Source organism: Aristolochia californica, unplaced genomic scaffold (assembly GCF_029961685.1).
Source record: "Aristolochia californica isolate CCGP_79_NKW_82.1479 unplaced genomic scaffold, dmAriCali1.0.hap1 SCAF_13, whole genome shotgun sequence".
In the NCBI taxonomy this organism is placed as follows: Eukaryota; Viridiplantae; Streptophyta; class Magnoliopsida; order Piperales; family Aristolochiaceae; genus Aristolochia; species Aristolochia californica.
Genome location: NW_027181804.1, coordinates 28,221,154 through 28,242,801, shown reverse-complemented (window position 1 = coordinate 28,242,801; position 21,648 = coordinate 28,221,154). Strand labels below are relative to the sequence as shown.

The 21,648-nt window shown below is 39.7% G+C and overlaps 1 protein-coding gene across 1 annotated transcript; it reads right to left on the bottom strand.

Moving 5' to 3' along the window:
* Positions 1 to 9,316: 9,316 nt before the first annotated feature.
* LOC137947772 (protein MODIFYING WALL LIGNIN-1-like) lies at positions 9,317 to 10,298 on the bottom strand. Its single transcript, XM_068793537.1, has 3 exons — positions 10,188 to 10,298; positions 9,872 to 10,089; positions 9,317 to 9,581 (listed from the first exon to the last, which is right to left on the bottom strand). The coding sequence occupies exons 1-3, from the start codon at positions 10,296 to 10,298 to the stop codon at positions 9,332 to 9,334; spliced, it is 579 nt and encodes a 192-aa protein (XP_068649638.1). The 3' UTR covers positions 9,317 to 9,331.
* Between the last annotated feature and the right edge of the window lie 11,350 nt (positions 10,299 to 21,648).

Below are 21,648 nucleotides of genomic sequence, written 5' to 3'. Positions count from 1 at the left end.
ATTAAGAGAAGAGAAGGGGAAAGGAGGGTGGTAAGGGAAACCATGTCTGAGATTCCGTAGGTGAATGGTCCAGAGGAGGGAAGGAGGATGGGCATTTATAGTTGGGATTGATTAAAATACAGCTTGAAACTTCGAAGTTGAAATTGAAACCACCCACGGAAATCTGCTCCAGCTCACATCTAGAGAGTGAAAGCAAGAGCAGGACTAATAAATAGAGAGGAGTGAAAACGGAACGTGTCGATGACACAGTTGGAGGCTTTTGTCACATTCCGTTGTCGCTTTTGACCGAGGGAGGGGAGGGTCTTCCGTATGAACCGTGAAGGAAAGGAAGAAGAACCAGGGTAGGAAGGAGCCTGATAGAGGAAAGCTCTGTTTCCCTTACCCATATAATATTTCAATCTTTATATTTTAAGAAAAAGCTTAATTTGTCTTCTTCATTCTTCTGTTTTCAATCCATCCAAGGGTCACCCATTAGACTCGAAATCGGCGATTTTTTCCACCCCCAGCTTGAGACTACGTTTTCATGTCTCTTCCTCAGTCTCTGGTTTTCTCTAATCCAGTACGACTGGGGGTTATCTCTCTCCCTGCCACCTACTGGTAAGCAGGGAATGACTCTCTCATAGCAACAAAAAAAAAATGAATCTCTCTCCTTTGTCCTGATTCCTGATGTGAGAGACTAAGTTCATCTTTGCCTCGTCTTAGCCCTCCAGGTCTGTTTGGGGTGGGATTCTTCAGCGGCTGAGAAGTTGCAGAAATGAAATGCACTTGGTCCCTGATCATGTAAAAAACCGTAGTACCTTCCATTGGCATTCATTGTTTATGCAAAGATGAATTCTGTATATGGGGGGGGGGTGGGGGGGTGGGGGGGGGTGCTGGTTAGTCAACAAACGAGAAATTTGATCTTCATCTTTATCTCATGCATCACTTTCGAAATGGGTGTTAGTGTGGACAAGTTCATGTTCGAAAGATGGTGTTAGTGTTGACAAGTTCATGTTCGAAGATGGTGTTAGTGTGAAATCGATGCCGAATGGAGATATCGATGCCTAATCAAAGTAGAAATTAAGTAATTGATGCCCAAATGTCAAAATTGAAATCGAAATGGGGAAATCGAAGGAAATCAGAAGGTATTTTGGGGGAAAGGAGAATAGCCATAGAGAGAAAGGAGTGGGAGGTTGAAAGGGAGAAGAGTAACAAGAAAGGGAGGTCGAGAGAGATAAGAGAGAGAGAGAGAGAGAGAGAGAGAGAGAGAGAGAGAGAGAGAGAAGTGAGAGAGAAAAACGAAGAACGAGTCCAAGAGAAGAGAGGGAGGCACGGAGACGAGAGAAGGGGTGCGAGAGAGAGGGTGAGTCCGAAATAAGACCGAGAGACGGAGGCCGGAGACGAGACGAGAATCCGAGAGAAGAGAGGCAGTAGCGACGTCGGGGGAGCAGGGAGACGAGAGAGGGAGTGCGGGAGAAAGGGAGAAAAAAAAAGAAATGAGGACACGCGAGAGAGGGGGGTGTGAGGAGAGAGAGGGGAAAACCAAGCTGCACGTGTCCTTCATCTCAAAGAAGATAAAAAATGGTATTCAACGAGATGAAGGATTTTAAACCGTAGAGATGAAGGACAACTTCATCCCCTGCATCCAGATGAAATGTCATCTGTGCTCCACTAATGATTTCAACTGTTAAAGGGCGTCATGCGGTTGAAGATCATCTCGAACTTCAAGTTGACTAATCCCCCCTATATGAGAGGTTTCCATAGGAAGTTTGGACCAACCCATTCTCCCTTCTCCTTAAGGAGATCTTCCCCCATCAGAAAAGGGGGAGGGCCGACATCCTCTGGGAGAAGGGGGTTGGGTCTCCTCCTCTCTAGCATCAAGATTAAGGGAGAAGTTATCTTCAATCTAACAATATGACATCAATATCCAAGTTAATCATGATCATACCCAATTAAACCAAGCTCGATTATGAAATGGTCAACCATTTCTTATTGTTATTATGAAATTGTTTTTAATTAAAGCCACTTGCTTTGACAAATTCTGATTGAAACAAGTTGTGTCAAGTCAATTAAATCATTTTTAGCTTTGAAAATTGTTGGATACTAGTCAATTATGATTGGTTTTACCACTAAATACAGATCTTCTCCCTTAACAAGACTCCCAACCACCTTGGAATTAGATTAGGTGATGACCAAATGACTCACCTAGATGTAGACTCCATTGCAAAAGGGGTGACTCTAATTCGAGTCATCATAGTACGTCTCCACTTCAATTCCTCCCTCTAATAAAAAAAATTATTTTTCAAAAAAAAAAAATTCAAATCATCGTCAGGAACAAGATCAATTATAATTCAAATGCCTGTCCATTTCTATACTTTAAGAACCTCTCACATATACTTCATCACTTCACTATTGAGGGGTTTCTGTCTCTGAATTTTCTAGTTTATCAAAATAATCTCATTACTATTTTAAAAACCATATTTTTTAGTAAAAACTTGATAAAATGTAGTTCAAATTTTGCCTATTTTGTGGTAAATTGAACCACCGAAATTCGTTATAAATAAAATTTGTTTTGTATTAGTTTATCAAAATAATATCATTACTATTTTAGAAACCATATTTTTTTAGTAAAAACTCAATAAAATATAGTTCAAATTTTGCCTATTTTGTCATAAATTGAACCACCCGTAATTCGGTATAAATATATATATACATATATTTTGTATTTGAGTGTGTATTTTGTCAAAATGGCAGATGTTACTCCCACCAATTATAGGAGGGAGAGGACATGAAACCTATGCTCAACATGAATGAGTCCATTTAGCTGAAAATTATATAAATTATTTATGTTGTGTTAAATACCTAGCCAATACATATCAAAATACAGATATGTGTGGTAACAGAAAGTACTTAATCCACGACCATAACAATATATCCACCTTTACGAGCCGATGACTTAACGACGCTGGTCCTCTGTTACATGGTTGCTGCGTCTGGGTCGACGCGATCGCCCACGCCGGGAGTCAAACTCACAATGTGGTGATTGCTCTGATACCGAATGTTAAATACCAAACTAATACATATACTTAACCCAGGACCAAGAAGCAATACCAACTATATTGATTCTCTTCATTTTATTTTGTCTCACTGATTGATTCATAGGATGTGACTCTCAACTACATTTAGCAATGCATTGTACATGGAAACATGTTGGAAGTTGATTTTGAAGGTTAGCAAGTAGTCAAGTTTGGCTTGCGGTTCAGAATAATGAGAAGCAGGCAGGTATTCTTGTTTTCAAATGACTGGCTTTTGCTCCATTGTAATTTTAAGTTTATGTGAAAATTATTAGAATCTTACGACGATGACAGTCTTAGAATTCAATCAAATAAAACTGCAATCAATTGGCAAGACCGATTTGATCAGTCGCCTGTTACCTTCTTCCCTCTCTTGCAACAACGAGTAAGAGGAGCCCCTGCCCTCCAAAAAAGATGGAATAAGAGGGGCTCTCTCACTTTGAATCCTAGAAACGGAGCTGGTCGGGGATCCATTTAAGAACCTAGTCTCTTCTCTGGTTTTCTCATTGATGGAAAAGATATCCCAACCCTCGAACGATGGTGGGAGGCAGCTTCCTTCATGTCCAGGTCCCTCCGTAACAAAGACGGTCAGGTAGAGAGAAACTCCCTCACCGTGAATGAATAGTGACCTTTAGTGTCGATGATAGGTCGAGCATTTGCCCGCTAAAGCTTCACCCTCTCTGAGGTCTAACAAATTATTGAAAAAAAAAATGGATCTCATGAAGAATTATAATATATGAAAAGGCAGCGGCACCCCAAACTCCCGCGAATCCGGTGCTTTCACGCCCGTACGCGCAGATATAGCTGTTGTACGTCGTCACTTGTGGAGGAATGACGAGGAAACCACCACAAATTGCTGCTACAGATGAGATTTGGGAGAGAGAGAGAGAGATGCAAGGTCGAATGGATCTTCCCTTCCAGGCTGTCCCCTTAACACGTTTTGTCTCAGAGAGGAAAAAATAAAAAAGTTCAGTAATGGCTTCTCTATCTCTCTCTGTTCTATCTTATTAATCTTACGTTCGCCGGTTTTCTTACCTTGCAGCAGTCCATGCCTCTGGGGCTGATGCTCCAGCAGTAATAGTAATTGACAGTGGAAAAGCTTTCGGCGGCTTTCAACCCCGAACCCCAATGAGGAATCACATCGGCAATGGCAGCCGTCCCAGCGACGTCCTGACGCACGCACTCCAACCAACCTCTTCGTATACAAAATTATCATCTATTTGGCGGAACGAACGGAAGGATACACTGTTCCTAGTCCTTTAATGTCTGCCTATCTTTCACTCCCTTCATTTTTCTGTTTTATCTGCTGTGTTTGATCTAAATTTGCTGGATATAGGTGGCCTTACGTCCCATCACTGCATCTCCTTCTTTCTCTTTTTCATCTTTTTCTTCGAATTGTGCAACATTATAAATGCGCGGTGAAATGGGCAGGGAATCCATCGCTCCCAAGATGAGTTCCATTTAAAACTAACTATACATTAAGAACAAGATCGTTGCATCGGACGCGGGTTTCTTCTCTCTTAATTGCTTAATAGGGCTTGAATCTCATTTCTGTTTGTATAAGATCGGCTAAAAATAAACTTGCACGTATACGAGTCAGTTGCAGCATCGACGCATGAGGAAGAAAAGGACATAACAGGCCTGAGTGGTCCTCACAGTACCAGTGATGGTTCGAATCCTGCACAAGGTTCCGCTCAACTGGGTTTAGCTATTACAGTCAGGTGCAGTGTCACTGGGTTTTCAGCTTCAGTCTGGTCGTTCGGGCATGGCTTCAGTACCATTTCATGGATGTAGACTTACTGAACTGTTCTGCTTCGCCAGCGGACACGTAGGGAGGGGCGCAGTAATGTAGAAGAGCCATCTCCATCCCTTCCAGGAGATGTCTACTTCCAAGAACCTCCCACCCACTATCTACATTAATTATTCGACGGAATTTTGATTAATTAATTGAGCAGAAGGCATCACCCAACTCAACCAAACTCATTCAAGCAGAATAGGATATGGTAGAAAGGACTCTGCGGCGTCCGAAAAGAGATCCACAGTCGTTTAGCTCCCCCAAAAGGCCACCCCTTTCGAATCACATTCAATTGCTGGATCGCGTTATCCCTAATTAATTTATTGACCCTGCTTCACCTTTCCGTTTTTGTGGCTCCTGTTAATCAGTCTCGTTCTAGCTCTTCTTCTTCACTTCATGCACGCACTGTTGTGAACTCGCTATCAGTCATCTCCGTTCATCGAAGATGGGGAATGAAACCCAATACCCAGTTTCCAAATGTATTGGGAGGTGAATTGGGTTTCTGTAATGAATCAGACTGAAACCGTTCATGATTCTATCCTTGTCGATCACTGCAGTGCTTGATGATCACCTTTGACTCACTGATAGCTACCTGTGCTGGCTTTTTCATCAATCACTCTACCAAACGTAGGAGGTTGTTCCAAGATGAAGTTGATAAGGATGGGCTTACATAAAACATTAATTACTTATAAGATACAATGAATGGATCACAAGTTTATTATATTCAAAGTCCAAACACTTTGCTTTCTGACCCATTAAATTAACAGAAAAGAGATTAGATGGGTCCCTAGCTCCAGTAGTTACAGAGTTTGATTAAGAAACCGTGATTAAAGAAAGAGCACATTCAGTACTAGATACGAACTAACCCATGATTGATTTCTTTTCATACGAAGCTTAAGACAATCTGTGATCATTTACGTGAATGACCACCTTTAAGCCTTTCTAGTGGGTACCGCACCGTTAATGGTGGTAGCTGATCATTGGATAATCAGGCCTTGAGGGTGGATGACAGAATGTCGTCTCTACAAATTTTTTAAGTCCTGGGGTAATCTTGCTTTAAGGATTTGCAGATTGAAGTGTTTTTAGTTGATTGGATCTCAGCTAAACGGAAACAGTAGTGTGATGAGAAGGATTTCGTTTTAGTTTACGATAGTGGGTTGATGATAACAGACCGGTCAAATTGATTGAAAAGGCGCGGCAGCCATTGGTGATGTATTTGCAGGAAAGAGAGACGGCTCTTTTTTTCTTTCACAGAGGAAGGATACTTGGTTCCAGCTATCAGTCTCTTTGCATGGAGTAAATGTTGTCTGTTCTGGGTTTCTATCTATGTGAGGACAGTGCAGCCCCGCCATGAAGAAGACCTCCACCCAGTATAGTGAGAAGACAGTACGTGCCCAGTGAAGCACAGAGACAAAGAAAGTGATACTTGTAAAGAGAGGACGAGTGGGTTACGATGACATCATGGTCTCTGCATTGCTTGCTTTTGGTCCCAGAACAACAGAATAAATGATGGAGACTGGGAGGATTAGCTGCCATTGATGAACCTATAAACTTTTCTGCAGTCCACCTTCTCCGAATCTCTACAGAACTAAAAAACGACACGATCAGATCCCCATCAAAATCGATGTCATGGGATCATCTGTAGCTCATCCCATGTGCAGCTTTCCACTACCCGTTTCCGTGTACTGTCGTAGTCACTTCTGTCTTCGTTTCCTCTGTTTCACATGCTGTGTGCTAGGTGGTTTCATCAATCCAGAGTTGAATTGGAATGAGATGAGTATCCCTCAGTCTCTCCCCCACATTTCTCTATTATTTTTCTGATTCTAATCGACAAGAGCCCTGGGTGGAAGCCAGTCGGAAGGACAAGCACATGATGTGAACCCAAAAACTCTCTCTCTGAAAATTTAAATTAAAGCTATCTGGGGAAGACGATAGATACCATATGGACCCAGTGGCTGACTCATATTCTCTCGCTTTACAGTTAAGACGCTGCCGTTTCACTGCGTTTAGAATCTAAACCCTAAACCACCTCTTCTCACACACAAATTAATTTCTTAAAACCTTAACCTCACAGACAGAATAGACATTAATTTCATGGCACATTACCGAATTCGGTAGAGGAACTCAGAATTGATGCTCTTCCCCTCCCGTCCCCAGTCTGTTTGACTTGAAAAAAATAGATTTATAAGCTGCACAGAAACCCTAAATAAGCTGTGTTGTGGTTGATTAGATTCATCGTATTCGTACGTACGAAGTCCATTCGATCAATCAAACCTCCATTGTTTGGAGTCAGAAGACAGCACGCTTTACTATGTTTTAATGAAATCCGAGTCAATGGGCATATTGCTGAGGCTCTTCCCTTTCCTTTATTTAACTACTGCATGATAAGCCAAAGCCAGCTAATGTCAACTGATGCTTGATCCAATCCTCCATTTTTCTTTCATTTCTTCTCCATTCCATGTCTCCTTCTCACATTGTTTTCAAAGTCTTCCACCGTTTACTTGCTAGTGACAATTTTTTTTTTCTATTTGGTCACATGAGGAGTACTCACTACTTCTCTTATGCCTGCTTTAAAATAATAGCAAGTGTCGGTGTACTAACTAGCGGTTTAGGGTTTAGGGTTTAAGGTCTTTTTTATTATGCTAAAAGAACATAAACTTAGCCCTTTTTGGAACAAAGCATTTTACGGTGTAGGACTAAAGTTTGAACTTTGAGACCTCAATCTAGAAAAACCTCCACTAGAGTATTGAAGCTCAGTCTAAGTTAGACTCTACACAAGCCTTCATGCAGCTATTAGATTATAAAAGAACAACTTTGCTTCTTAGAGGGATGAATAGAAGGAATATGGGTCAAGCATCAAAATGAACTAAACATTGTATTAGTTGTTTGTAAACAATAACTAAAAGCACAAAAAATTGACTTGATTTAGTTTCTCATTAACATGGAGACTTGGGTGAATCTCGACTTAGTCATAGAAACGAGACCCTTTTCGACATATGAATATGTATATATATATATATACACACACATAACTTTAGAAAATGGAAATATGGGTGGGTATAAAACCGACGTTTGTTAACTGGACCCTCTAAATTTTGCATCAAGTTTCTAAAACTTGTTGAGTTTGAAAAAAAAAGTCAATTGTTCTTTATATATGATGAACAAAACTCAATCATAGTACTAATATTACAAATTAGAATTTTAGTATGATGTAACTTTGGTCCTTAGTGTGAGGTTTGCTAGGGATATCGACATGGTCTATCTAATTGTATCTCAAAGTGGACAAATCAATAGATCTCCCACCCATTATAGCAAGTAAGCACACGCCAAAAAGCGAACCACTAAATCGATGAAAATCAAAATTTCTTTCATTGATTTTCTTGCATTTGTGGCTTCTAAACAATGTTAAGAACCTCATTTTCGGATTCCTCCGTTAACTCTTTGTGGATGAGAGTAATTGGAGTGAAGATTTTCTCATCACCTTAAATCGACACTAGCAAACAATAAATTAAGTTTTATCCTATGTTGGGTGCTATTTTATGGAAAAAAAAGCTATTTCTGGGATTTCTCTTTAAAGAGAATATAAAATCATTTTATAGAAGTTTCCTAAAAGACAATTAGGGATCTTTAGATTTGTGATTGATGAAGTAGTACTAGCATATATATGCTATGTTTTTTTTTCTTTAAGTTGGGCTTCTCAGGCATTAGGCTGTTTTTCTGCCGGGCTTTGTCCAGGCCGTGGGAGCCCACTGAGGAATGCTCCTGAAGAAGCTCCTAGGGTTACAATTCATGTTAACATAGAACCAATGGAGGATGTTTGGTTACAATTCCGAATCCATTATTACATTTTTTCTCTAGTTTTTGTTGTTTTTTATATTGAAATGCTCTTTCTTCATCCATGGCCAATGAGTTTCGATGTATTGGATCTATCTATGTTTAGAAGAATGAACAGAAAAATATTTTAATTAATCATGAAAAATAATGTTTTGATTGCTCTGTTGTTGATTCATCCACATGGGTTGGAAACTGCTTGGAAATCCTCCTCCTTTTCTGCTCCTCTTTTCATTGACATTGAATCATTGTTGTTGTGATCGACAAATAAAAAATTTCCAGTACGAGTATTATAATCGAAGTTCAATTGAGACGGAGGATCTCAGTTTTTTTTTTAGAAATATTTTAAGAATATTGTTACGAATGAACAGCTTTCAGATTAATTCGAACCTGCAACATACAGCAACTGATACGACGAAGATGGATCAATGAACAGGATCTTCTCTGCTTGAATCTCAATTCTTGTTTATTTCAATCATTCAAATTTCAGAAATGGAATTTTTCCATCTGGGTTAGCTGCGTTTATGGATTGCTGTTAAGAGTCGAAAATTTGTAGAGAAGAACGCTCTAATCTTTTAGCACGAAGAAGAAGAAGAGGATCATGATGATAATGCTTAAGGTTAGCGCAGTGGGTCTGAGTCTGATACTCTGATCAGCCAGCGAAGTTCTTGGAAAGTGGCTTGTTTCCGTCACCTGCGTCCACTTGGGGACATCTTCTTCCGATCGTAAAAGCTGCTCCGAGAGTGAAAACAACAGTCGCGAGGGAAAGCACGGCGGCACCCATGAACACCCCGTTCTTAGTCACATAGCATTCTCCGTCCAGCCAGCCATCTCCGTACTTCTGCTCCCGGTTCATGCTCGCCCCCACCCCCACCAGGATTTCTGCAAATCCGAAGCTCGTCCTGTGTTCGTAAATGTCAATCACTCTCACATACTGTAAACGGTTCTTCTATGTTTATTTCGGTTCCAGAAAAAAACGAGAGGAAAGAAGTGTGTTGAAAGCAACTAAACTCTTCAAAAAGCAGCAGAAAACAGAGAGTGTTGTTTTGATTATTCCTTGCGTGCTCATGATCCATTGCTGGAAATTGGACAGTCGCCATCCATGTCTTTCGTTTTATGAAATGAGTTTTATGCAAAACAGAAAATTGATGGATGTTTGGGTGGGAAAGGAGATCCTGAGTAACCAACGTACCATGAGAGAAGCATCAGAAGAACTGCCAAGCTTTTCGCCCTCGAGCTTTGATTAAAATTGTGGTTCGGATCCTTATCCCTGAAACGAAATCCGGTTCTGACCAAAGTCGTTCCAATTATTTGAGCAGTGAAGAGACAGATTGATGCGACGATTCCCAATCCGAAAGCGGGGCTAGATGGCAGAGAACAGAGTTTCCCGTCCAGTTTGATATCCTTTGCCTTCAAAAACCAATTCCGTCAGCCCCGCAAATGCTATATTATGCATATTGAGCAATGAACACCAAAAAAAATCAGGGGATACTAATGAGCTCACCCACCTTGGTTTTCTTGAATTCTGCAGCAGCGCAGATGGAGAAGGCGATGAGGCCCAGAAGGAGAACTACAAAACCGGGCACGTTCCCTCGTCGTCTCTGCAGTTTCTGTTCCATTGACCACGAACAGACGAAATCCACAACCAGGGCCCGTCCCCGGAGGGAGGTGGTTTAATTCAGAGACAAACCTTGGGGACTACTCAACAGGGAGTTACAAAAAGAAGGAAAGGATTTTTTCCTAATGGGTAGGTAGTTGATACTTTGCTCTCAAGGTTTTCATTGCTTGAGGAGATGGGTATCTCCAGCATCCAGCCAGAATCATCTAGGGAAGGAGCTAGAAGAGGAAGAGGAATGAGAGGGGAAGAAAAAGAAGAGGTTTTGCATTTGATCGAGGCAGGTAGAGGCGAAGTCAACTGCTATATCGAAATCGAAATCGGAACCTCAGCCCTCAAGGTCATTCCCAGCCAAGACCAATCGAATTAAATCGAAAAGAAGGGCGGCTGGTGGAACTGAGACAAAGGACAAGCATTTTCGCCTCCATCTCAGCGGAGGATACAACACTTGAGGACTCCAAATCCAGCCCACAGAGATTGAATCCTCTCTTGGAACTTTTTTCTTGATTCTAGTATGCTTTCATCCTAACTCCTATTATGGTGCCAACAATGGATGAAACTATCGAATTTCAGAATGTAGAATAATTTTGTTGTACCTTACATTAATCAGGTATACAGTGTTTATAGAATTACAACACAATCCATAGTTTTTACAACTCTACAATTTGAGTCTGTGTCTCCTTTTCAATCACTTACAATTTGAGTCTGTCTCTGTTTCAATTACTATTTTATCTTTATCTCTATCATGCCCCCTCAAAATGGAGCTCCGAGAGGAGAGTCCAATCTTGTCTTCATGAAGATAAAGCGAGTTCATAGAAGTGGTAATTCAAAGCAACTAAAACCGGTAGTTGCTGGGGAGAGCAGCGGCACTGGTAGCAACGACACTGGTAGTGACGAAGAACAACAGCAATACTGGTAGCAACTGAGAAGAACAACGACATTGGTAGCAGTTAAGAAGAGCAACGACATTGGTAGCGGGTGGGAAGAGCAGCAACTGGGAAGAGCAACGACATTGGTAGCGGGTGGGAAGAGCAGCAACTAGGAAGAGCAACGATTGAGAAGAACAGCGGCATTGGTAGCGGCTGGAAACAGCAACGGCATAGGTAGCGGCTAGGAAGAACAACGACACTGGTAGCGACTTAGAAGAGCAGCGACACTGGTAGCGACTGGGAAGAGCAACAACACTGGTAACTACTGGGGGTGGACGGAGTCGAAGAGAACACATCGTCCAGTGAAAAGATTTGAAAGAGCAACGACATTAGTAGTAGCTAGGGTGGACGGAATCGAAGAGAACACATCGTCTTTTTAGGGAGAAGATAATTTGCAGTGAAGGTTTTTTTTTCCGTCTCACGTGCGAAATTCACAGTGTGCGGGGCAGCACATCAGGGGGAAAATTAATTATCACGTTGGACTTAGGTTTGGCTTGGTTCTGCTAAGATGATGTGGGGGGAGTTTGGTGCAGCACCGGCGGGGGTGGTTGCCGACAAGTGGCAGTGCTGAAAGTCGACAATGACAATGGAAGTGAAGCTCGATGGTGGCAACGATAGAGACGTGGAGATTTTTATGATTGGTCTACAGGGACAACAATGAAAGCAAGAATGGCCATCGGCAGTGATGGTCATCGACAATGGGAGAGGAGTCGGACGAACGAGGGGTGATGGTAGGAAGAGATTCTGGGTCGGCGACGACATCGTTGCGAGTCAGGCGAGGGTCAGGAAGGTCCAACTGCTTTGGCTGGGGAAAAGTCCTATACAACGTGGCACCAGGCGGGGATTGAGAGTGGTGGTTACGGTGGCTGATGCATCGACATGACCCGATAGGGAGAGAAAGAGCCTGCCGATGAGAGATGTCATTCTAGAGATGCGACAGGCAGAGGTCGGCGATGATGGCTCAGGGAGAGGTGATGATGGAGGTGAGACGGGGAGAAAGGATTGTTGATTGAACGCTCTAATACCATATTGAATTTTGGAATGTAGAATAATTTTTTTGTATATTATTCATCAGGTATGCTGTATTTGTAGAATTACATCACAGTTCATAGCTTTCAAAACTCTACAATTTGAGTTTGTCTCTATTTCAATCGCTTACTATTTGAGTTTGTCATTGTTTCAATTACCTTTTTATCTTTATCTCTATAAAAAATAGCATGCTATGTTCTTGATTCAACGGTCTGTTGAGTTTGTGGTGTAACATGGTTTTCTTTGTCTCATGTAGTCTCGTAGTAATGGTGCCTACACAGGGATGGCAACTAGTAATAGACGAAATGGATTAAAAACAATCCTTCATCTATTTTAATTATTCACGACTCATATTCTATGCGGGTAACAAACAGAACAAATAAAGAATATTTTTCCCATTTATTTATTAAATTAGTTGCGGGTAATGAAGCAAAAGAGTAAATAAAATGTATAATCTATCTATCTATCTATCTATCTATCTATCTATCTATCTATCTATATATATATATATATATATATATATATATATATATATATATATATATAGAGAGAGAGAGAGAGAGAGAGAGAGAGAGAGAGAGAGAGCTGATCCAATACAAAAAATCATTTGGTGTGAAACATGAGAAACGACTATCTTAGCCGTCCAATCATGATCAAACAACTGAGATAGTGTTTCGTACCAAATGACTTTTCATATTGGATTAGCCATATATATATTATCAAATTATAAAAAAGGTATAAACGACATCAAATATTGTAAAAATATATAAAATAAATATAACTTAAATTAATTTATATTTTTGTGTAAGAGAGACTTTTTTCTTCTTATTATTATTATATATGAACAAATTAAAATTTACAGAATTATCTCTCAATTTATTCAAAATAATTTTACCCATTTTTGTTCCATTTAGTAATTGGTATATGAGTAAACTGGTAAATGAGTACAACATGACTATTTATGATCATGGCATATCGGATTTTTTATACGTAATAAGAACATCAAAATCCGATATTTATCAAACATATTGGTTGATACAATCCTTCTATATCAGCCTAGACATGAAAATCCCATACACATATCAGTGGTACGCCCATCCCTTCTCGTAACCACAATGGAAAAAACTTAGTGAGTACAACATTGAGTATTAGTAGAAAAAGGTTGGGAAGTATCACCTAATACATGTTAATAAGGGAAATATATCAGCTGATGTGTCGGATATGTATTGAATTTCGAGTCCCCAATACCTTGAATCCAATGAACTAATCGCTAGGGGTGGCATTGAGCCGAGCTGAGTTTGATTTAAATATTTTGAGCCGAGCTTCTAGCCGAAGCTCACTCAAGCCTAAAATTGCTATGGAGCTCGAGCCCAAAAATTTTAACCATGTTCGAGCCAAGCTTCGAGCCGAGCTCGAGTTTTAACATACATTTAAAACTTTTCAAAAATATATATAAAATAAATTATATATAAAATTTTGCATACATTTTACATAAAACTGGGCATAACATATATATATATATAATATATGTATAAGATTGGGCATGACCTCTACTTAAAACTGAGCATAATCTATGTATATAATACCTATATAAAATTCGGCATGACCTCTACTTAAAATTGGGCATAATCTGTATACATAATACCTGCATAAACACTCCATAAAATTGTCTATACATTCCATAAACACTCCATTAAATTGTTTATACACTCCATACACTCCATAAAATAGTCTAAACACTTCATACACTGCATAACATTATGAATAAACTCCATACAATAATCAAACACGACAAAATTAAATGAAATATCACTATAAATTTACAATCACCCAAATAAAAACTATAAATCCTTTAAATAAAATCCTATTATTATTAGAGACTTACTAGAAAATTACAAGAAATATTTTAAATTTTTCTTAGGAAAGTTAAATGGACCTCTTATTGCCTCTTCTAAGGAAATAAATAAAAATTAATAATTAATCTAATATATTACTATACTTATCGATAAAATTTTAATCAAATAAAATGTCAAACACAAAATTTCTATGAAAATTGCCTCATGCTAAAAGTATTATATCATCAACTGTCAAATACTTATTCAAAATTTTTCTATACGGTTTTCTAGTCCATCTTGGCAAGAAAATCTTACTTAGAAAATTATATGATTTTTTAACAAGAATTTATAATTAGAAAAATGTTTTCAAAAAACATGAGGCACTAATGGTCCCTATATTTCTACTAAAAATGTCTTTTCAACATTTATTGAAAAAACCACTAATAGTCTCTGGAAACGTATTTCTACTAAAATCTTTTTAATTTCTTCAAGAGCCATGAGGAATGGACAGAGTTTGTTTTTTTCCCCTTGTTTATGATCACACGCGCAAAATCGAATTTGTGGGGGGAAGGTGACATTATTTCTCCCAATTTAGGAAACTCTAACGATTCTCCAATTTTCCACCGAGACGACGGAGAGCGAAGGGCGACGATGGAAGCGGCGGCAACGGAAACAGAGGAGCCGAAGAAATCAGAGGGGATGTAGCGGCCGGCAAGGAGTTGTCTACAACGACAGAGGCGGCCAGAGCGGCGGATGGGAGGGGCTCGGCGTCTCCCCCCCCCTGCTCTCAATCCTCTGCTCCCGATCCCGCGACTCGCCCATTAACAAGTCGGCTCACGAGCTTTCTTACCGAACCTTTATTCGGTCAAGCTCGGCTCGTTAACTCAAATAAGCTGATTTCGGATTTCGAGCTTGAGAGATATCGTATCAAACCGAGCCGGCACCGAGCCGAACTCGAGCCGCTCGTGAGCCGGCTTGGTTCAAAGCCACCCCTAGACTAATCACTAATAAGGAGTGGACTAAGCACTGATTATAAAATAGAAATAAGGCAAAAGAGAGAGAGAGAGAGAGAGAGACTCAGATTAGGAGATGGATTTGACCCTTAAGTTATCTCTTAATTAATAAAATGGTAATTTACAAGTATTCTCTCTCTTTCTCTCTCTTATATTACTAAAATCAGTCCTTTCAACACTTATTACTTGGGAAGAAGTCTCTTAACTTGCACTAGTCAGTTGCGATGGACCTTTTAACAAGAGAGAGAGAATATATACAAGAATCTTCAATAGGTTAGCTTCCCTTGGTGGCCTCGTTGGGAACATATTTCATTTAATCCTTGAGAAGGTGAGCATTTACAAGGGCCATCCTTCCCTTTTCTGCTTATAAATTGTATCATAGGCGCATTACTAAGTTTGATGATTAGTTCTCACTGTCTCTCTGGCTTTGGATTCTTTCCTCGATTAAATTTCCGAGCCTACTGGTTTGGTGGAGTTATTATGGGTAGTGATGGAGGATCCCATCTCTTCTTCTCTGCTCTCTTCGATAATGTGATTCTATTGGGTCCAAGACTTGAGCCTTCTCAGCTGGCGTAAGGTTGTTCTATTTCTCTCCTGCTTATGATTTGTTGAAGTCGAGGCATTTTGCTACTGCATTTCTCACTTGCTACTGTATGAAGAATTGCCAGTTAAGTGCAGCTAGAGATTTGGGTGGGAAGCAGTAGCTTTCAAGTCGAGTTTCCTATTTATGCAGAATCATTTGTAACAAGCAAGTTTCAGTTGCATATTGCTGATGATAAACTAATTGGATGGGGTTGAAAACTAGGTTTTTATACATCTCTTACAGATGAGGAAGCTGGTGAGCTTGTGAAATTTCTGCTGCATATATTGATGGAATTTTTATACTGAGGCATGGTTCAGACTGGCCTATTTGGAGTCTCAAATCTTTCAGATCCTTTTCTGTAGCACCACTGTATCATTAATGAATTCTGTCTCCTTTTCATTGGATTTTTGGATTGCTTGCCTTGGCATGGAAGCTTATGGGACTGGAAAAGATTGTGCATTGAATACTCAGTTTTAATGAATTATGAAGGAGGCAAACTATTGTCAATTCTTTTTGCTAGCTTTGGAGAGGTGGAAGAGACAGCTAATCATATTCTACTTCATTCTGCATTCAGTTGGCAGCTATGAGATGCCATAGTGAAGAAATCTGAAATTTCATACTTGTTTTCTGGATTCTGTTGCTAATTTGATTTCTCAGCACCAGTTGCCTCATACCCGAAAGAGAAGAGATTGTTTTTGAGGTCCTTGGTTGCTGATGCCATCCATCACTTATGGAAGGAAAAAAAAATGCTTGAACTTTCTTAGGTATTTAAAGGTCAGTCCATTCTTGTTTTTCTTGGTTTCATGCGTTTGAACCCTTAATATCTTTTCCAAGTTTTGTAATGTAGGGCTGTAAACGATCTGCATATATCAGTATTGGGACCTGAGCTGTTCAAACATCTATCCAGATATCTGAAATCAGAAAAATAAGTGAACTATCCAAACTCAGATATCTGGATTCCGATGTATCCAACACTGGAACCATCAGACCTTGCAGCAAAAACCAACTGATTTTAGACATGAGATATGAGTAAAATCTTGCGGAAAAGAATCATGATCAAGAATTTTTTCATGCCACCTCAACGCCATTGCCTCATCATCATTTCTCTTTTAATATACGTAGCTGAATGGAAAGGAGTAGCATACTATACTAGACGGATAGATACAGCAAAATAAAGCTGGATGTTTTTAGAGAGAGTTATAGTATCAACTCATATGGCCATGTTCCATTTTGGGGAATAAAATAGAGATTCTCTCTCGGAGAGATGGCCGAGTGGTTGATAGCTCCGGTCTTGAAAACCGGTTATAGTACTGAACAAAGAACTATCCAGGGTTCGAATCCCTCTCTCTCCTTCTACTCGATTTGTTTCTTTATTAATTTAATTTGGCCTGACCAGTGTTATAAAGAGGCATGGCTCGGCTATCCCACCTAGCCGAGCCAGGAAAAGGAAGTAAATATAAATTAATTAATTAAATATTTTATTTTAAATTTAGAATAAGAATAAATATTTAAATAAAATAGAATATTAATATAATAATAATATATAAATATAAAGAAAATCTAAATAGATATAATCTAATCCTAATCTATGAATCAAAAGAAAGAAAAAAGAAATACTTTTTTTTTATTTAAGTATGCCCCGATCCTAATATGTATAACGGAATCAAATGGATTCCTACTTCATGCATTTGATCTCCTGTCTCAATTAAGAGGGGTCATGGAAAGAACAGGTTCAAAATCGCGATCGATTCCTTTTTCAAATCCTGCCCTACTGTCATAAGTGCCCCTTTAAAGCGGGCACTCTCACGTTTTTTGTCTGGGTCAGTCAAGGGGTTCAGGTTCTCGGTCGGTTCCCGTTCGCCTAGATCTCGGATAAGCGGAAATTTCATTGATAAGACCCCCTCAATTGTAGCCAATATCTTATTACGAATAATTCCGACAACTTTAGGAAAAAAAGAGGCATTTACCTATTACAGAGATGGTGCGATTTGATTCGTTTTATAGCTCATGTTTCTACGATCTCAATCTGTATTTACTTGAATGATGCTACAAATCTCCGTCAAAGAAGAAATTTGATAATTGAACAAAAGCGAGGAGCCTTCTGTCTTTCCTTTCCCCCGGATCTAATCAAAAACTCAAAAATCTTCCTGGTCAAAAATCCGATCGGAGATCCATGGATCACAGACGGTCTCTCCCCATGGCCTTTTAGCACATATATTTATGGGTACCCTTTACAGGTAAATGAGGGACGAAAGATTTCATATAAAAAAGGTTTTTTTTTTTTTTTTATTGGATGGGAATGAATGAAGACGTGTTATATGGTCCCATACCGAATCTGGAACCTTGGTTCTTCCAAGAATTTAGACTGCTTTATGATGCATATAAGATTAAACCCTGGATTATACCAATCCAATTACTTTTTTTAAATTTTAATGGAAATGAAAATATTAGTAGAAATATCAATGGAAATAAAAAAGAGAGTCTTCGTATATCATCCGATCAAAAAGAAAGAATATCTTGAATTAGAGAATCGAAATCAAGAAGAAAAAGAACAGCGGGGCCAAGAAGATTTTGGATCAGATCTACGAAACCAAAAGAATCTTGGATCAGATGCACGAAACAAAAAAAAAAAAAAGATTTTGAAAAGGATTACGCGGAAACCGAATCAGACATTAAAAATAAAAAACGTAAAAAGAAAAGGAAATCTAAAAGCAAGAAGGAGGCAGAACTTGCCTACGCTACAGGTCATGCCAAACAAGCACCTACTGAGGTAGCCAACCAAGGAAGGGACCAAGCACTAAGAGCTCCACCTACTTACTGCTTGGGCCGACACCGGTCCTGCACTTGCAACAGGAACAGAGCCCACCTATCGACTGAAGAAGAATTCTGCATCCGCCAGACAGGAACTTGCAGCACAGAAGTTACAACACTGCGAAGGTTCAATCATACCAGGAAGTCTCGCAAATTACGGTTGAAGGCCAAAGAACAAACATACTGTTAAGATTTACTTTAAGATTTCTTTTCTTAAGGAAAAATTATGTAAATATTTTGTAAATCCGGTGATTATGTAATCCCGTTAATCACTCATAAGTCTTCTATGTATATTCTGTAAAACGGCTATTTAAGCCGACGATGTGAATGAGAAATTAACATTGAATGTGAATTATTATTTTTATGTTGGTATCAGAGAAGGAGATCATCTCTTTCTCCTTCTCCGAAGAGCAGAGCGAAAGCTCTGTTCCGTAGTTGTAGCCGAAGAACTGTAATTTAAACTCTGTTTCGCCGCAAAACAGAGTTGTTCGGAAGCTCCGCAGGCCGCCGCCGACGATCTTCCACTAGAATGCTTCGTCGAGACGTTCCGCAAGCCTCCGACGACTGTATCCGAGCCACTGCTCGGCCTTCCATCAGAAAGCTTCGCCGATCGACGACTCGCCGCGAAATAGAGCTGTTCGGACGTTCCGCAGGCCGTCGACGATCGTAGCCGAGCCACTGCTCGGACCTCAGCAAACCTTCACCGACGACGGTCTTCCAGAAAATCGTCAGCCTAGCTGACGCCGGCGAAGGGAAAGAGACCACTGTCGAGACGAAATTTCGTCGTCTCGACGAAGAAGAAGAGGTACAGTAAATAAAATAAAAAATTTTCATTTTTGAACTTAGGTCTGTTAAATAAATTTTTTTCCGAGCGGACGGACCATCAGCCCAGCTAAGCGAACCGGACAAGTCCAAATCAGTTTACGGACCGGACCAGACAGATTTTTGAAAGCGAACCAGACCAAACTGAATCAGTTTACGGACCGGACCAGACCAATATTTGTTAAAAGCGAACCAGACCAGACCGATTCACTCTACGGACCTTCTTTTCATCATGTCGAAAGAATTAGCACCGATTATTCATGTGCAATCAGAAAACTCTGGTTTTACAACCAGTGTCACTCTTACCGAAGTTAACTATCATGTATGGTCCCAGATCATGGAGATGCAAATTGCGGGACGAGAAAAGCTCGAATATATTATGGGAAAAACACAATTCCCACAAGAAACAGATGCCTCCTATGCGAAATGGTATGCTGAAAATCAAAAAGTCAAGGGGTGGTTGTTAACCTCTATGTCACCAGATATTATGAAGCGCTATATTCGGCTGCGTACCGCACGCGAAATATGGAATACTCTGGAAAAGGCTTTCTATGACAGGTCAGATGAATCACAATTATTTTCATTAAATCAGAGAGTTTTCTCCACCAAACAGACTGGTTGTCCTTTATCAACGTATTATGGTGATCTGGTGGAAAACTTTCAAGAACTTGATCATCATGACAGGACTATAATGAAAGATCCTGATGATGTTATCGCTTATAGGAAATCCGTTGAAAGATTGCGTGTTCATATTTTCTTAAACGGATTGGATGCAGAATTCGAACAAGTCCGTGGCGAAATTCTCAGAAAAGACCCGATATTGGATCTTGAAGAAGCCTATGCTTATGTACGTCGTGACTCTGTTCGTAGAATCACTTTAAATAGTGAAGTTGACCGTGTTGAGACATCTGCGATGGTAGCATGTCGAGCTAAGCCTAAAACAGCTCGATCAACTGGTCCTAACAGTTATCAAAATCGAACATCAGGATCTCAGAATCGTAGCTATGAGGTTAGAACAACCAAACCAGAGCGCATTTGTACTCACTGTGGCGAGACTGGGCATACAAAGGAACGATGTTATGAACTTATCGGGTATCCAGAATGGTGGGATCCTACAAAAGAGCCTCGCAAACGGAACTCCAAATCAAATAATCATGCTTCCATTGTAGTAGCAAAACCTTCCACCTCTCACACAACTGAGGATGCATCAGTCTTAATCGCTACATCTGGTAAGGTTCTTAATACTTCCACTCCTAGTAGAAATAGTGAATGGATAATTGATTCTGGCGCTACTAATCATATGACCTTTGACAATCATCATGTTAGAAGTATGAAACCATCTGAACAACATATTGTATTTACAGCAAATGGTACTCCATCTCACGTTATTGGAGAAGGTTCTATCACTCTCACTGAAAATCTGAGTCTTGATTCTGTATTAGTTGTTCCAAGCCTCAATCATAATCTATTATCAGTTGCTCAAATAACTCGTACTCTGCATTGTATTGTGGTTTTTTAGCCTAACCTTTGCGTTTTTAAGGACATTCGAACTCAGAAGACAATTGGGTATGGTACTAAAAGGGGGAAACTCTATTACCTTGATCTGCAACCAGAAAGTTTTCATCAGTTAGCCCAAGCGTTTTCCATGAAGAATAAATCTGCAGATTCTGACATTTGGCTATGGCATAAACGGTTGGGTCATTCATCCTTTGGTTATTTAAAGGAATTGTTTCCTACACTTTTTGCAAAACTATCTATTTCAAATTTTAAGTGTGATGTATGTGAATTGGCGAAAAGTCATCGTGTTCCATTCCAAATAAGCATGAATAGGAGCTCAACACCATTTATGATTATTCACTCTGATGTGTGGGGTCTAGCAAAAATAGCCTCTCTTATTGATAAACGATGGTTTGTTTCTTTTATTGATGATCACACCCGTATGACTTGGATTTGTTTAATGAAGTCAAAAAGTGAAGTTGGTTCGTTGTTCAAACAATTTCACAGAATGATAGTCACTCAGTATCATTCTGCAATACGAACTCTTCGAAGTGACAATGGTGGAGAATTTGTGAATCAAAGTTTCAAAGATTATCTAGATGATCATAGTATTACTCATCAAACTACTTGTCCGTACACCCCTCAACAAAATGGGGTTGTAGAGCGAAAGAACCGCCACCTTCTTGAGGTTGTTTGAGCTTCCTTGTTTGAAGCTCATATGTCGGCCAGTTACTGGGGTGAAGCTATCACAACTGCAGCATACCTTATCAATCGAATACCCTCGAGTGTGTTACAATTTAAGACTCCCTTGAGTGTTCTTCATAAAACCATAAGT

What these genes read in the sequence shown, in the direction of transcription:
- LOC137947772 (XM_068793537.1), bottom strand. Translation starts at nt 10,298, where the DNA reads ATGGAACAGAAACTGCAGAGACGACGAGGGAACGTGCCCGGTTTTGTA. An exon ending in CAGAATTCAAGAAAACCAAG is followed by an intron (nt 10,090 to 10,187) that starts GTGGGTGAGCTC and finishes TGGTTTTTGAAG; the next exon opens with GCAAAGGATATCAAACTGGA. An exon ending in CTTCTGATGCTTCTCTCATG is followed by an intron (nt 9,582 to 9,871) that starts GTACGTTGGTTA and finishes TTACGAACACAG; the next exon opens with GACGAGCTTCGGATTTGCAG.